At 45.2% G+C, this 15,923-nt stretch overlaps 1 protein-coding gene across 3 annotated transcripts in view; it reads right to left on the reverse strand.

Annotated features, from left to right (window-relative positions):
* mtss1 (MTSS I-BAR domain containing 1) overlaps window positions 1–15,691 on the reverse strand; it is a 105,316-nt gene extending 89,625 nt beyond the window's left edge. For 2 of the 3 annotated variants that reach the window (XM_031304930.2, XM_036002135.1), the window contains exon 1: window positions 14,897–15,690. In XM_031304930.2, coding sequence (XP_031160790.1) covers window positions 14,897–14,968 — 72 coding nt within the window. In that variant the 5' untranslated portion in view covers window positions 14,969–15,690. Of the gene's footprint in view, window positions 1–14,896 lie in introns of all 3 variants that reach the window. The other variant, XM_036002134.1, reaches the window with a different exon arrangement.
* Between the last annotated feature and the right edge of the window lie 232 nt (window positions 15,692–15,923).

The raw sequence follows: 15,923 nt of genomic DNA on the forward strand, positions 1-15,923 counted from the left end.
ATCCAGCGTGCTCACGGCGGATCATATCTCCCTGCACTACACCTTGAAAACACAGCTCAGAGTAGTTTCCCCTCTACTCCTCTGGATGGAAACAAACGGTTGTTGGTTTTGTGGTTCTGTTTATAGAAACTACATCCTGTTATATCGTGCGAACATACGTGAATTCGCGAGATCTCGTGGTCGGCTGGCCGCAGCCGTTACGCGACAAGTCCGGACCTGGTGGGTATTGACGGACGGCGGAGCACGCAGCCGATCAGCAGCGGAGCCGGTCCTCAGACGTTCTGCATCCTGTGGAAATCCACGGTGATATGCCCCGAGAACGGAGACTTCACTAATGATATAAAACACACACACACACACACAGATCTGTTAACTTAAGAAATATTTTTAATAAGGTAGTATATATTTTGCACACTAACAAATTACTGACACAGCGCTGTTCTGCTCTAGCCAGAGAATACTCCCGTAGTCCAAGAACAAGCAAATATATTTATTAAGTATAACGAGGTTGGGTTGTCCATCCTATTAAAATGGCTAGGTTATATAAGAAAATTGTAAAAGAGAGTATTATATTTTGAACATATTCAAGCGCGAATGAGAACCGTTTGGAGGGGGATGCCAGGTTGTGCAAAAAAAAAACAAAAAAAAACGAATATTCGAATGTCAACTTTTCAAATCGAATACTAACCCACCGAACGAATATTCGAATATTCGGGTCCAGCCCTAGTGCCTTTGTCGTTCTTATTGACGCTAAAAGTCTCCTTTAAGTAAACGTGCTTGGTCGGGACTATTGTCGTCCCTTTTGACGCAGTTATGTTAAGGAAAAGGTCGTGGGTGGGCGTACGGTTCTGTGACACGCGGGAGGAAAATAAAAAGCGACTATAGCAAGCGTGATAAGCGGGACGTGAACCCCTCTCTCCTGGTGAAAGTCCTGTGTTTGACCCATCCTCCCCCCCAACCAACCTCCTTACATACTACTCTCTAAATCCTCTCTAACTGCTGCTCTCCCCGGTGCGTTACACAAACACGCTGAAAGACGCCTTTTTCGTCGCATCAGACGCTGACAGCCACTGTCCAAACGTCCTTATTTTACGAGTTCAGAATGAGAACGGGTTGCAATAAATCCCATGATCCCCTGTCTGTGGCTTTCATCAACAACTCAAAAACTAGAGATGCACCGATAGACCGGCCGGTGACCGGAATTGTCCGGTTTTCACGTGCTCGGCCATGACCGGCGACCGGCAGGTCAGTCTGACATATGGTGATTTCACGCCGGTCAACGCTCCAATTAACTGACAACATAAGTTATACCAGTTACAGTTCTCAAGGACGCACGCACACACGCACGCCACAGCACGGACTCCACAGCACGCTCTCATTCTCCTTTCTCTCAACTTTTCCGCCGTGTGTCGGCGCTATTCTTGAACATGTAGGAACCTGGTGAATTAACCTGCAACATGTCAGCTGTTTGGGAATTCTTCAGCGTGTGTGCAGAAGATAACAAGTTTGCAATATGCAACACCTGCAAGGAGAAAGTAGGGCGTGGAGGGACGACACCAAAAACCTAAATCACATTTCTTTAGTTGATATTGATGTGAAAAGAAGGAAATGGTTCTAACATTGCTCTTTAGATGTGTGTGAATGTCCCACACCAGGAGTAATTTATATAGTTCTATTTTATAGTGATCCATTATCTGTTCAACACATGTTCTATTAAAGAAAAGATAGAAAATAAATATGTGTGTGTGCTGTAAAGTGGTTAGAAAACATGAAATCGGAATCGGCTAAAATCGGTATCAGCTGGTCTAACTCAAAGAATCGGCCTAGAAAGTTGTAATGGGTGCATCTCTATCACAAACACATACTTTCATTTTGTGCAAAAGGCTCAGTACATACGGACTACGTAGCCCCAAAATGCACAGGCCATTCTGTCCACTTCGCTGGCAGTTATGCTTCAGACAAACAGTCGCCATATTAAAGCAACTATGCTGAAGCAACAGACAGCGAGAGAGGTTGAGACTGTTCAAACTGCAGGCTGATAGTTTGTTTAACGACGTGTTTGAGCAACACTGGTTGACTCAAAGAGACAAAGACAAAAAAGGAGAGTGAGACAGGAAGGTAGACAGACAGGGTGTGTCAACATCAGGTAATGGTTATCTTATGTGTTCGACAGAAGGGGACTTCTTGGTTCTTTATCTGTGAATAAAGGTTTTTATTAAAGGGGAACTATGCAGTTTTTTTAGCTAAATTCACCTCAACTGAACAGCTTCAGAGTCATTGGAATGGTTATATGACTTTTTACGGGTTGAATGGCCTCCATTGACTTACATTACCTTGTGATTGCACGCGAATTTACACTGTAGGGCAGTGTTTCTCAAATGGGGGTACGTGTACCCCTAGGGGTACTTTGGAGGACTACAGGGGCTACGTGATGAGGCTACAGAGGCTAGTTCTACTGCCTTTTTCTCTACGTTTTTGTTGCTGTTTTTAAAGTTTGTCACCTTTTTTTGAAGGTTTTGTCGTTAGTTTTGACCTATTCTTGCCTTTCTTCCTTACTTTAAAAAAAAATATATATAACATTTCTGCTTTTTTCAAAGTTTTTGTGGCTTATTTGAATTTTTTGTCACTTTTCACCGTCTATTGTGTTTTTATTACTATTTTTGACCTATTCTTGGTCTTTTTTGTCACCTTTTTCCCCAGGTACAAGGCTGTTTTTTTAAACATCGCTGTATTGTTCCTCTTTATATAGACTTTTTCTTTCTACCAAAAATTATTCACGCTGGTTAGGGGGTACATGGTAGAGGGCTGCATTGGGATTGGGTCCCGCCGGGTCCCGCGGGACCCAACGCAAATCTCGCGGGAGCGAGCGGTTTTAACTTTGCTGCAGGCGGCTAAAAAACCACTGCGGGATCGGGATGTAGCCTGGAACCCCCCCACGCCAGCAGAAACCACAGATATACATATATACTGACTGAGTATATATACATATATACTGACTGAGTATATACTGTATAGGCCATCTATGAGCAGACACCAGCGTGTCTGAGCCTCCCAGGACGGGGGAGCTCCGAGCCAAGGCTCCGTCCACCGTCATCCTCGGCTCCTTCCTCCCCCTCTCTCCCTCTCCTCTCTCCCTCATCCTCGGCTCCTTCCTCCCCCTCTCTCCCTCTCCTCTCTCCCTCATCCTCGGCTCCTTCCTCCCCCTCTCTCCCTCTCCTCTCTCCCTCATCCTCGGCTCCTTCCTCCCCCTCTCTCCCTCTCCTCTCTCCCTCATCCTCGGCTCCTTCCTCCCCCTCTCTCCCTCTCCTCTCTCCCTCATCCTCGGCTCCTTCCTCCCCCCTCTCTCCCTCTCCTTCTGCTCCTTCCTCCCCGTCTAACAGCAGCAAGCACCTGCCTTCTTTGCCTTCATCTTCTCCCTATTAACCTATAAAATGACGTGTTTTCTCATGCGGGACGGGAGAAGACATAACATCAATGCATCTCTATTATTGTGCGGGCATAAATTCTCAGAGTTTTGCGGGTGCGGGCGGGAGTGGACGTACACATTGCGGGAGCGGGCGGGAGTGTAACACACACGTTGCGGGTGTGGGCGGTAATGGTCAGAAATTCGCCAGGAGCGGGCGGGAGCGGGATGAAGAAAACAGTCCCGCGCAGGGCTCTAGTACATGGCTTAAAAAACCTGTTCATAGTGGGAACATTGTTGAAAAAAGTTTGAGAACCACTGCCGTAGGGAGTAGTATGAAAGGGCGAAAATCCGTGTTTTTTTAACTTTTTTACATGACATTGACAAAGCCTCCAACTAATACAAAACTCACAGTCCCTTCTGTATGTAGGTAGCTCCATCAGTAGGCAACGATGTTATGAATCCACACCCTCTATTGAACTGCAGTCATCCAGTCATCCATACTGCCTCATCACCTCCATCTCTCTCTACCTGTTCACTCATGTTCATCCATCACCCACGCTTCCTCCCAAACTTTCTCTGGCTGCGTCTTCAGAGTCTGTATGTCTTGACTGAACACGTCACAGTGTGTGATCTACAAGGCCCCTTTAAATGTTGACCCAGGTAAGACAGGGGGTTGATTTAATTGTGAATTGCACCTGACCAGGGAGCCGGAGTGTGAGAAATTATGTCAGGGTTTCCCGCAGCACTTTGCAGCTAAGGCGGCTGCCTAACTGTACGTCCACACCGCCGCCGACTTGAGCTGCAAAGAAGCTCTGGCCGCCCGGTCGAGGACGCTGGTCAGAAAGTCCGGGGAAGCTGTTTGAGGCTTTGGCCGCTCTGACGTAGCAGCATTCTATGTTCATCATGGAAAAAGATCAAGCAGCCACTGCACGGCCAATACACTGACACTAGAAACCTTTTATAAATGACATATATAATGACAGAATGTGTATTGGTTGTTGGTCGCAGCGGTGTCTGTTAGCAGTTAGCTCGCTCGTTAGCCGCTGAACCGCAGCAGCGTGCAGGCAGAGCGAGCAGCCGCCAGCTGTTGATCCGTGCAGGACTTCACCGTGAGCGGACTGTTTAGAGACCATGTGACCGGCAGGTAACGTTAACTGGTCCCTATACGCAAATATCATAAATGATAGGGAACCCAGCAACGGCCATGATGAGCTTCTCCTCCTTTTTCTCTGAACTAATGTTTTGGTAGGAACCAAAGTTTACATCGTATGTTTCTCTGGAATCAGCCAGCGTGAAGGACGTCTATATTCTGATTGGTTGCCGCTGAACCGCGTCATAGCTCATTACCATAAAGTTGACCTACTTTCAACTTTCTGATTGACGCTCTGGTCGCTCAAAACGGCCAAAACGTGACGCCGACAGATTTTCCGCTCCTTGCAGCTGAGAGAAGCAGCTTCCATTGAAAATGAATGACTTCCTGTATCTTTAGAAGATCAAGTCGGCGGCGGTGTGGACGTACAGTAACTACGTCGTGAGACCGTCCTGATCTCGCGAGCTCCAGTTTTCCACTCCCAGATCAGTCTGGCATCTTGAGATGGAGAAAATTTGGAGCCGTTCGCCAAACGACCGACCAATCAGCGTTGGTTTTGAGGCGGGTTTAGGTGTGACACAACCAGAAGCGACTGTTCAGTCTAAACAACGTGGCGGCTTCCACGGATGAGATGAGCGTAGCTATCGCGCAAGTTTTATCCGAATTAGAAAGAATTCCTTCATTGAAAGAAGAGCAAAAAAACGGCTCTGGAGGATTTTCTCAGGAGGAAAAGATGTTGTTGCTCTTCTCCCGACTGGTTTCATCAAGAGTTTGATATATCGTTGATCTGATTGGTTGATTTGGCCCATCTATCACCAACCATAGGTGGTGATAGACAGATGGTTTATCCAATCAGCTAACCAGGATTTTCGCCCCTTCCCAAAAGTTCTCCAACGGAAAGTTCCCAGATGGATACGCCGAGCAAATGAGAAGCGATCCATCTGGAGTCAGGTTACTGCCTAACTACGTCGGAAAAAAAGTGGGAAAAAAAATTAACCCTTGAGTTGTCTTCAACCATGGAAAAAATTGACCTGGTCTGTTTTGCCTGTTTTATTATTAAGCATAAAGTATAAATGATCACCTGATTCTGTGTTACATCTTCTTAGCCAACTTCATTCCAACTTATCACCACTAGTTTTACACTTTTCTTTTGGAATTCATGGTCAATAAAACTAATTAATATTAAATTCTGCCTACATTTTTTGTTAAAAGACCCAGAAATTATGAATTATTTTAGCCACTAGTTAAGATCAGAGGAACGTATGATGATGCATAATTACAGCCCGTTTTATGTACGGAACTATCCATCTTATTTTTGGGCAGTTTGGTTGAAAGAAACCCATATTTTTGATATAGACATTTTGAAAAGGGGTCAAATTTGACCCCGAGGACAACACAAGGGATAAATGTATATGAGCGATATCCGCCGTGTTACTCTGTCCTGTTTTCTGCCTTACGTTCCAAACCGTGACCAACGCCAGTCTCCCTTCTCTGCAGAACGCATACATTTTTATTTATTTTTTTAAACGTGCCATGAATTGGAAAATAATCAGTTTTTACAATCTTTAAATATGTGATATGCCTCCCGTTAACGTTTCCCGTTTGCCTTCGTTTCCGACCGTGGTCAGAAAACCAGGGCCGACGTTATAAAATGAATAACCGTTTCTGGTGAGCAGATGAATGAACTTGGCTTTCAGTCTGGAGTTTATTTCGGACAACACACACACACACACACACACACACACACACACAGTGTACAAAACTTCAACTTATTCCACCAACTCTGCTCCGGTCACATCTACACGTCTGCTTCCTCTTTCTCTATCTCTCTTCTGCTACAGGCACTACTATCCCAGTACTACTGCACTGACGCATCACACACGCCCTGTGTCACACACACACACACACACACACACACACACACCCACCCACACACAGACACACACACAGACACACACACACACAGTTATTTTGAAACGCTGGTTATTTATTAATGATATATTATAATTTAAATGTAATATTTATAACATATCTTTACATGTGTGTCGCCATGTATGTATTTGGTCAGTTTTGAAGCATAAGTGTGCACATTCTGTGTGTGTGTGTGTGTGTGTGTGTGTGTGTGTGTCCACACCTACATTCACCTGAGGCTACCTCATCTTCCCAACTACACACACACCACCATGGCCTGCATGTTGCAGGGTGTGTTTTTGTATATATGTATACGTGCGTTATATAATTGTGCACAATTGTGTGTGTGTGTGTGTGTGTGTGTGTGTGTGTGTGTGTGGGAAAAGCCTGTATTTTACTCTCCACCCACACACAGTCAATTATAGACAGGACTGATTATAAAACACAGTAATGCAGTCATAACCATTGTTTATTACTGTGTGTGTGTGTGTGTGTGTGTGTGTGTGTGTGTGTGTGTGTGTGTGTGTGTGTGTGTGTGAGAATTGAACACAGCTGTAGCTCAGTGTTGAAAGCTATTTGCTATTCCACAGTTTACCTCAGTTCACCTTCAGTAGCCAGTACAGTACAGATAACACACACACGTACAGCACACAACTGCGTGAAGGGGAAATATTCAGAGAAAAACTGTGAATTTCTAAGATTTAAGTCGTAAATTAACGGAAAAAGAACTTGAATATTCTCTGAGAATAAAGTGGTAAATATGGAATTGGAATTCATTACTTCTCTGCAATTTTCAAACTTTGCAAAGTCATCCAGTGGGCCTGATTGGACCATTTGGTGGGCCGGTTCTGGCCCACATGCCGTATGTTTGACACCCCTGCAGTAGACCTCTCCCTGGAGCGTGCAGGAGATGCTTTTCAGCCTTTGTGGCCTGTTGCCTTTAGGAAAAGCGATATGTTTGACATGTTCCTTTTGTTTTAGAATAAAAATAGTACAACAAAGTTGCCAGTGGGCAAAATCTACCTCAGGATTCTGCAACATGACATCATGAATTCACGTAAACATACACGCCACTTTCTGATGCCAAGTGGCGTGTTAGCTGTACTCATTTTGAGCTATCTGCGTGTATGTTTACGCCGTATACAGCGGACGGGTTGGGTTTAGGAAACGTGACACGCGGGACCCGATCCCCGGTCTCCTGGGTGAAAGTCCTGTGTTTGACCCATCCTCCCCCCCGACCAACCTCCCTACGCAGATTTTCGAGGCTTTCATGCTACGCGCTACCGTTCTTTTCTCAGGAGAACTTGCCGTAAATTGACACGCAATCGCAAGGTAATGTTAAGGCCCGGACACACCGAGCTGATAACCGGCCGTCTGACAGGCGAGGTCTTTCTTTCTTTAAGATTGAACATTACTGTGGATTTCCACTGGATGCGGAACGTCTGCGGACCGGCTCCGCTGCGGAACGGCTGCGTGCTCCTCCGTCCGTCAATACTGCGGCCATGACTGACAGCTGTAGTCATGAGGACCCACGAGATCTCACGAATTCACGTAGAATAGAACCACAAAACCACCACCAGTTAGTTTCCATCCAGAGGAGTAGAGGGGAAACTACTCTGAGCTGTGTTTTCAAGGTGTAGAGCAGGGAGATATGATCCGCCGTGAGCACGCTGGATTTTACTTGGAAAATTAACCGGATTTTTATTTTGTTTCTATGCTCGACTTCTTGTCCCCACTATCTGCCGTGTGCTGAATTGCTGCGGAGCTCTCCGGCGTCCGGCAACAATAGAAGCTCTGGTATCTGCTCCGGAGGGCTGGGACCGCCGGAGCTGGGACGGAGTCGGGACGCAGACGTTCTGCAGTCAGTGGAAACACACACACTGACTTTAATGGAAACCTAATGACTCCGGAGACGTTCTGGAGACGTTTGTGGAAATTGCCGGTGACAGTCTGGCGAGGTTGGTGACTCGAGTCTGGTCGGTGTGTTCCGTGCCGTCGTCCGTCCGAGGGGCCGTCGTCCTTCATTTTGGCCGATTTGACATGTATAATCGGCGGGGCGGGCACTGCCAGCAGTCAACCTCAAATGAGCCATCTGATTGGTGGAGAGCTAACCAGGAAACGGGGAGCGGGATGAGCGTGACTAGAGTCTCTCAAAATCTGAGGAAAATCTTTTAAACTGACCTTTGTCGATCTGAAATGAAGACAGATTCAGCAACTGCACGGCCTATTTCTCTCTTAAAATGTTTTCAGAAACACGTTTCGGTGAACTAGTTTTCATTTTTGGGCGACAATCCAGATTAGCTCCGCCTGCTGTTATGGAGACGTATTACGTCTCGTCTCTTCGGTGTTCTGAGGAACTTTTTAGACCAACTCGAGGAGACTGATCAGTCAAACTGGCTTTACTGCCGACGGTCGGCTCTGTGTGTCTGGGCCTTAAGTCAATGGAGGCCAAACGGCGTTGATAATGACTTGATAACACGCCAAAATGGCATATGAATGGCGTGTCACACATACGCCACTTATTGAGATCAGTCTGGGATGTTGACACATGCACTAACTGTTCAAAATAAATAAATAAAACATGTATCCTCATGCATTTGTTTGTTTTTCTCCGTGTACCAAACTTGCACCAAACTGTGACTTCTAAACCCGGGCATGAAGCGAACCGTGACTTGGTGTACCCATCCACCCCTACCCTCACGTCTGCTGACTGACTCAGAGTGTGAGCTCCTCACCAGCCGGTCATGATGCCCTGAGGAGAGATATAACTGAGCTGCACCTCTCTACTTATTTAGACATGACTTCTGGTGTGTGAGTGTGTGTGTGTGTGTGTGTGTGTGTGTGTCTGTGTGTGTGTGTGTGTGTGTGTGTGTGTGTGTGTCTGTGTGTGTGTTCGTGTGTCTGCGCGTCTGTGCGTGCGTCTGTCTGTGTGTCTGTGTGTGTGTGTGTGTGTGTGTCTGTGTGTGACTGTGTGTGTGCGTGTCTGTGTGCGTGTGTGTGTGTGTGTGTGTCTGCGCGTCTGTCTGTGTGTGTGTGTGTGTGTGTGTGTGTGTGTGTGTGTGTGTGCGTCTGTGTGTGTGTGTGTGTGTGTGTGTGTGTGTGTGTGTGTGTGTGTGTGTGTGTGTGTGTGTGTGTGTGTGTGTGTGTGTGTGCGCGCGCGCCTGTCTGTGTGTCTGTGTGCGCGCGCGCGTGTGTGTGTGTGTGTGTGTGTGTGTGTGTGTGCGCGCGCGTCTGTCTGTGTGTCTGTGTGCGCGCGCGTGCGTGCGCCTGTCTGTGTGTCTGTGTGCGCGCGCACGTGTGTGTGTGTGTGTGTGTGTGTGTGTGTGTGTGTGTGTGTGTGTGTGTGTGTGTGTGTCAGATGGAAGGAGTGCCCCCGTTGGTATTGTGCCATGTTGGTAAAATACCAGGATGTGACGTCAGAAGCTCTGCACACAAACAAACACACACACACACACACACACACACACACACACATTCCCTGTTATCAGACAGAAGTGACTCATATGTACTGCCCGCTGTTCTCACCACCGGATGTCTGCAAGTTCTATCAAGTTACATCCGAGAAAGAAACCCAAAATGCCTCATGTTCCTCAACCTCTTCGTCTCACGGTGATCTAACCCCCTCAGGTAACTCCCACCAGCACGCTGACCTTCCTCTCTGCTTGAATCAGGATGGAGATTAAACTCTATGTCCGTTACACTAAACATCGAAATCGTAGAAAACTAAGAACGCACCAGCACACAGCAGCAGCAGCAGCAGCAGCAGCAGCTGCGGCGGGGCTACTATGAAATCTGTGAGTCAGCTGAAGAGCCGATCTTACACAATATTTCTGTATTTACGAAGGCTGAATCATCATCTGTGGTTTGATAAGTCACAATCATTTCCACATAACAAGACACCGGGGCTCACACAAGAACCACTCGCTCAAACAGATTTGTTGTCAAACTGCAGATTCATGAAGTGGTGTGTGTGTGACGCCAATCCGTACGCCATTATTGCCGTGTTATCAAGACGCATACTCGCTTTTTAGCGTGTTTATCAACGCCGTTTTGGCCTCCATTGACTTACATTACTTTGTGATTGCATGTGAATTTACGCCGTAGAGAGTAGTATGAAAGGGGGAAAATCCGCAACTTAAACGATTATCAAAATAGATGCTGACTACACACACACACACACACACACACACACACACACACACCATAAATAATTGAACACGCACATGTATGTTAAGTTCCATTAAAGAGGGGTAGGTGGAGGTGGGGTCACATTTGAGCATTTAAAAATGTACTTCAAAGTAGAGGTCGACCGATTCATCGGTTTTGCCGATTAATCGGCACCGATAGTTGATTGGTGGAACTATCGTTATCGGCAAAAATCCTTACCGATGGTTGCGTCCGTTGCTGGAGCGGCTGAGAAGCACGCGCTGTCATTCATTACACAGTACGCGAGAGCGGAGAAGGGTCAGCTGGCATCATGAGTTACAACAGCGGCCTCTAGAGGAGAAATAAAAACTACCACTGATGCCAGCACGGAGAGCACATGCTGTGGAGAAGGCTGACATCAGATGCTCGTTTAAAGCATCGACAGCAAAAAGGTACGTAAACAGTACATATTAATTTGTTGAATAGATGCTGCATTAGTAGAGAAAGAACAGCACAACAGTATGTTTGTTTGCTTTCGAGGCTGAGATGACGCTAAACATTAGCAGTAGGCTAACGTACCTCCAGCGGTTAAAACACTGACAAAAATAAACGCAAGTCCGACCCAAATGTCAGAATCAGAGTCAGTGTGTCTATGTCTCTGTGTGTGTGTGTGTGCGTGTGTGTGTGCGTGTGTCTATGTCTCTGTGTGTGTGTGTGTGTGGGTGTGCGTGTGTGTGTGCGTGTGTCTATGTCTCTGTGTGTGTGTGTGTGTGTGTGTGTGTGTGGGTGTGCGTGTGTGTGTGCGTGTGTCTATGTCTCTGTGTGTGTGTGTGTGTGTGTGTGTGTCTGTGCGTGTGTGTGTGTGTGTGTGTCTGTCTGTCTGTCTGTCTGTCTGTCTGTGTGTGTGCGCGTCTGTCTGTGTGTCTGTGTGTGTGTCTGTCTGTCTGTCTGTCTGTCTGTCTGTCTGTCTGTCTGTCTGTCTGTGTGTGTGTGTGTGTGTGTGTGTGTGTGTGTGTGTGTGTGTGCGCGTCTGTCTGTGTGTGTGTGTGTGTGTGTGTGTGTGTGTGTGTGTGTGTGTCACATGGAAGGAGTGCCCCCCTTTGGTATTGTGCCATGTTGGTAAAATACCAGGATGTGACGTCAGAAGCTCTGCACACAAACAAACACAAACACACACACACACACACACACACACACAGACACACAGACAGACGCGCACACACACACATTCCCTGTTATCAGACAGAAGTGACTCATATGTACTGCTCGCTGTTCTCACCACCGAAAGTAACTAGTAACTGTAACTAATTACTTTTTAAAAGTAACTTACCCAACACTGATCGTGACAGACTTTAAGATAGCAGCAGATATCGCAACGTGACATCATGACCGCGTAAACATACCCGCCCACTTTCTGAACATATCTGTACGCATTTTGAGCTATCTGCGTGTATGTCTACGCTCTACAAAGCGGACGTAAACATACACGCTACTTGGCGTGTTATCGCGAGAAGAAAGCTACGGTTGGGTTTAGGAAAAGAACAACGGGACGCTATCTGCGTGTATGTCTACGCCAGAACTGGACGCTATCTGCGTGTATGTCTACGCCAGAACTGGACGCTATCTGCGTGTATGTCTACGCCACAACAGGACGCTATCCGCGTGTATGTCTACGCCACAACGGGACGCTATCTGCGTGTACGTCTACGCCACAACTGCGTGTATGTCTACGCCACAACGGGACGCTATCTGCGTGTAAGTCTACGCCACAAAGGGACGCTATCCGCGTGTAAGTCTACGCCACAAAGGGACGCTATCCGCGTGTATGTCTACGCCACAACAGGACGCTATCCGCGTGTATGTCTACGCCAGAACTGGACGCTATCCGCGTGTATGTCTACGCCACGACGGGGCATTGCATTTGGAGCTATCTGCGTGTACGTCTACGCTGTATACAGCGGACGGCAGTCTGTAAGGTCACAGCGTAAACATACACACCACTTGGCGTGTTATCGCAAGAACAAAGCTACGGTTGAGTTTAAGAATAGAAGACCAGGACGCTATCCACGTGTATGTCTACGCCGTATACAGCGAACGGGTAAAAAGCCAGTATGCGTCTTGATAACACGCCAATAATGGCATACAAATTGGCGTCAAAGTCACACATACACCACTTCATGAGATCAGTCTGCGTATTGTGCTATATGTATATATATATATATATATATATATATATATGTATATGTATATATATCATGTATAAACTTGTGATTTCCTCCTCTAGTCGACGTAGCGGTCGGGCTTTATTCAGTACAAACGTTGGAGCAACAACTCCACAAACACCAGAGCCTTTCTTGGCTATTTTGGAAAAAAAAAAAAAAAAAGATGCATTCAGGGGCCGACTGGAAAAGTAGAGGCTGCTAATGATGAACATCTGAGAGCAATGAAACACAGACAGACAGACAAACAGACAGCAAAGGGCAGCCTGCTTAACAAACATCAAAGAGCACACAGCTGGTATAACCCACCCCCATCCAGCTCCGTTACCCTCTCAGATGGCCCACTTCCAGTTTTAACCTCTGCTCATTCATTACCTAATCAACATCTCCAGCACTGACAGCCAGTCCTTCTAAATCCAGACAATAATAGCCTATATTTTATAAGTATCTCAAGCTTACTCATTCATTTCTGGGACTCTTTATTTGAAATCTCACCTAGTTTTTTTATAGCATGTTTTTATAGCACCGAAAATGGCTCCACCACTCCAAGAAGTAGGAGGTTAAGCCAGCCATGATAAAAAAGGATGAAATCTAAATATTATGAGGAAGCAGGGCGATATGGAGAAAATCAAATATCACAATACTTTTTACCAAATACCTCGATATCGATACCACAACGATACTGTAGTGTTGACTATTGGTGCTTTCACAAAATATTTACACAATGAGAGTTTTGATGAATAATCATCAGTAATGTGGATATAATGACTAAGAGGGTAAAGGGAAATAATAGAACAGCTAGAACAGTCTGGTAAGTTCAGAAAAGTACATAACTTTACTAGAGATGTACAGATACTAGTATCGGTATCGGCTCTGATACTGCCTAAAACGCTGGTATCAGTATCAGGAAGTACTGGAGTTAATGCACCAATCAGATACCACGTAATAAAGCCCTAAAGAAAATCTACGTTAAAGTAGTTTATTTATGTTCTTTTTCCGTTATAACTGACTGTCAAACTGCAGAATATAACAAAGTTCTGGGGCGTTCATTGTTCATGTTTCTCAAAGAGTTTAACCTGAGCCAGACTGACAACAAAGATAGAAATAATATCACATCCATACAGAGATAGTAGTATACAGCTGTTATACATCATATCATCTATACAGAGATAGTAGTATACAGCTGTTATACATCATATCATCATACAGAGATAGTAGTATACAGCTGTTATACATCATATCATCATACAGAGATAGTAGTATACAGCTGTTATACATCATATCATCATACAGAGATAGTAGTATACAGCTGTTATACATTATAAAATATATGACACACTGGTAACGGCCGATACGCAAGTTCAGGTATCAGAATCGGTATCAGGAAGCAAAAAATGGTATCAGACCATCTCTACAGTTTACTGTAATGCAGCCTTTAAAGCCAGTAAAAGACAAAATGCTTATGCCATGTTACGATATGATGATATCCAAAATCTAAGACGATATCTAGTCTCATATCACGATATGGATATAGAGGTGCAACGATGAATCGATTAGTTGTCAACTGTTAAATTAATCGCCAACTATTTTGATAATCGATTCATCGTTTGAGTCATTTTTTTATTTAAAAAAAATCAGATTTCTCTGATTCCAGCTTGTTAAATGTGAAGATCTTCTAGTTTCTTCTCTCCTCTGGACATTTGAGGATGTCCTCTTAGTCTTTGGGAAACACTGATCCACATTTTTCACCATGTTTTGACATTTTTACAGATCAAACTAATCGATTAATCGAGAAAATAATCGACAGATTACTCGACTGTGAAAATAATCGTTAGTTGCAGCCCTATATGGATATATTGCTACAGCTCTATGAGGAAATGTCGGCCTAAATGTTGAAGTAAAGCAATGCAGGATCAGCTCCATTAAGAAATGAATGGCGCAGCCAATTCAGGCCTCTCCACTTCTGACACAAAAAATTTTTTTATTATAAAAACCTGCTAAGTGCAGCCTTGACATCGCTCAAGTTTGACAGGAGAAAGCTAAAAAAAATTAAAAATTTAAAATGAAAAGTGGGACATTATGAAAGCCAACATATGTCGTTAGTGTAATTATATATTTCCTTACCTTCATGTCGTTCATGATGAGCTGGAAGAGCCCTCCCAAGGCGCTGCATTCCTTCTCTATACCCGCATCCATTTTTCCACAGGCTCGGAAAAAAATCCTCAACTTCCCAAACTTTCTACCTCCCCAAAAAAAAACTTTCAGCCAAAGTTTTGAAATTCTCCAACAGAGGAATCAATGGAGGCTTTTTTAAAAAAAAATATTTATTTAATGGATAGGAGGAGGGAGGAAGTTATAACACCCGGAGGGCAAAGTCCACTTCAAAAAAAAAAACAGCCAAACACAGAAACGGAAAAAACGAGAAAAAACCAAAATACATTCAGGAGTCAAAATCCAGGTCGCGAGAGACTAACGTTAGGCTTTAGTCAGCCAATGCTACCAGCCGGCCAGCTTGATAAACGTCCGAAAAAACACCACATCATGCCTGAATCATACAGCAGACTGTCTGGACAATGTCTGCCTGGTTTTTAAGTCCCGGCTGGTTGTAGTCCCGAGTAAAGGGAAAACACAGCTAACCGCAGCTAGCTAACTAGGCTAGCTAGGTTAGCGTTAACTCCGCTAGCAACCTGTGACTGTGTGTGACAGTCCGTGGTCAATCAGTTCGCCTAAATAAATCGATATTACTCTTATCTGACGACCAGCTCGGGTTCAAACTTCCCAGTCGTTGTTTCCTGAAATGTATCCGAGTGGCTCCACGTTGTTTTCTTGCGAGTTTTTGACGAGAGAGACAGCCGTTTTCCTCCGGTTTACTCCAATGGGAGTCCTAACCTAAACACTGCGCCAAGGTACTGGGAGCCACGGCTATGCTAACACACATCCGGTCAAGAGTTTCACAATAAAAGACTTATTTGGTAGGACAGCTAGGTGACAGCTAGGTGAGAAATTATATAAACTTTATTTCACACCCAAGGGGATCCATATCACAACAATAAAAAAAGCACATAAGTAGTATAACAGTATAGTACAGTACAGTATAGTATAGTATAGAGCAGGGGTCACCAACACGGGGCCCGTGGGCACCAGGTAGCCC

This window comes from Sander lucioperca, chromosome 6 (genome assembly GCF_008315115.2).
Source record: "Sander lucioperca isolate FBNREF2018 chromosome 6, SLUC_FBN_1.2, whole genome shotgun sequence".
Classification (NCBI taxonomy): Eukaryota; Metazoa; Chordata; class Actinopteri; order Perciformes; family Percidae; genus Sander; species Sander lucioperca.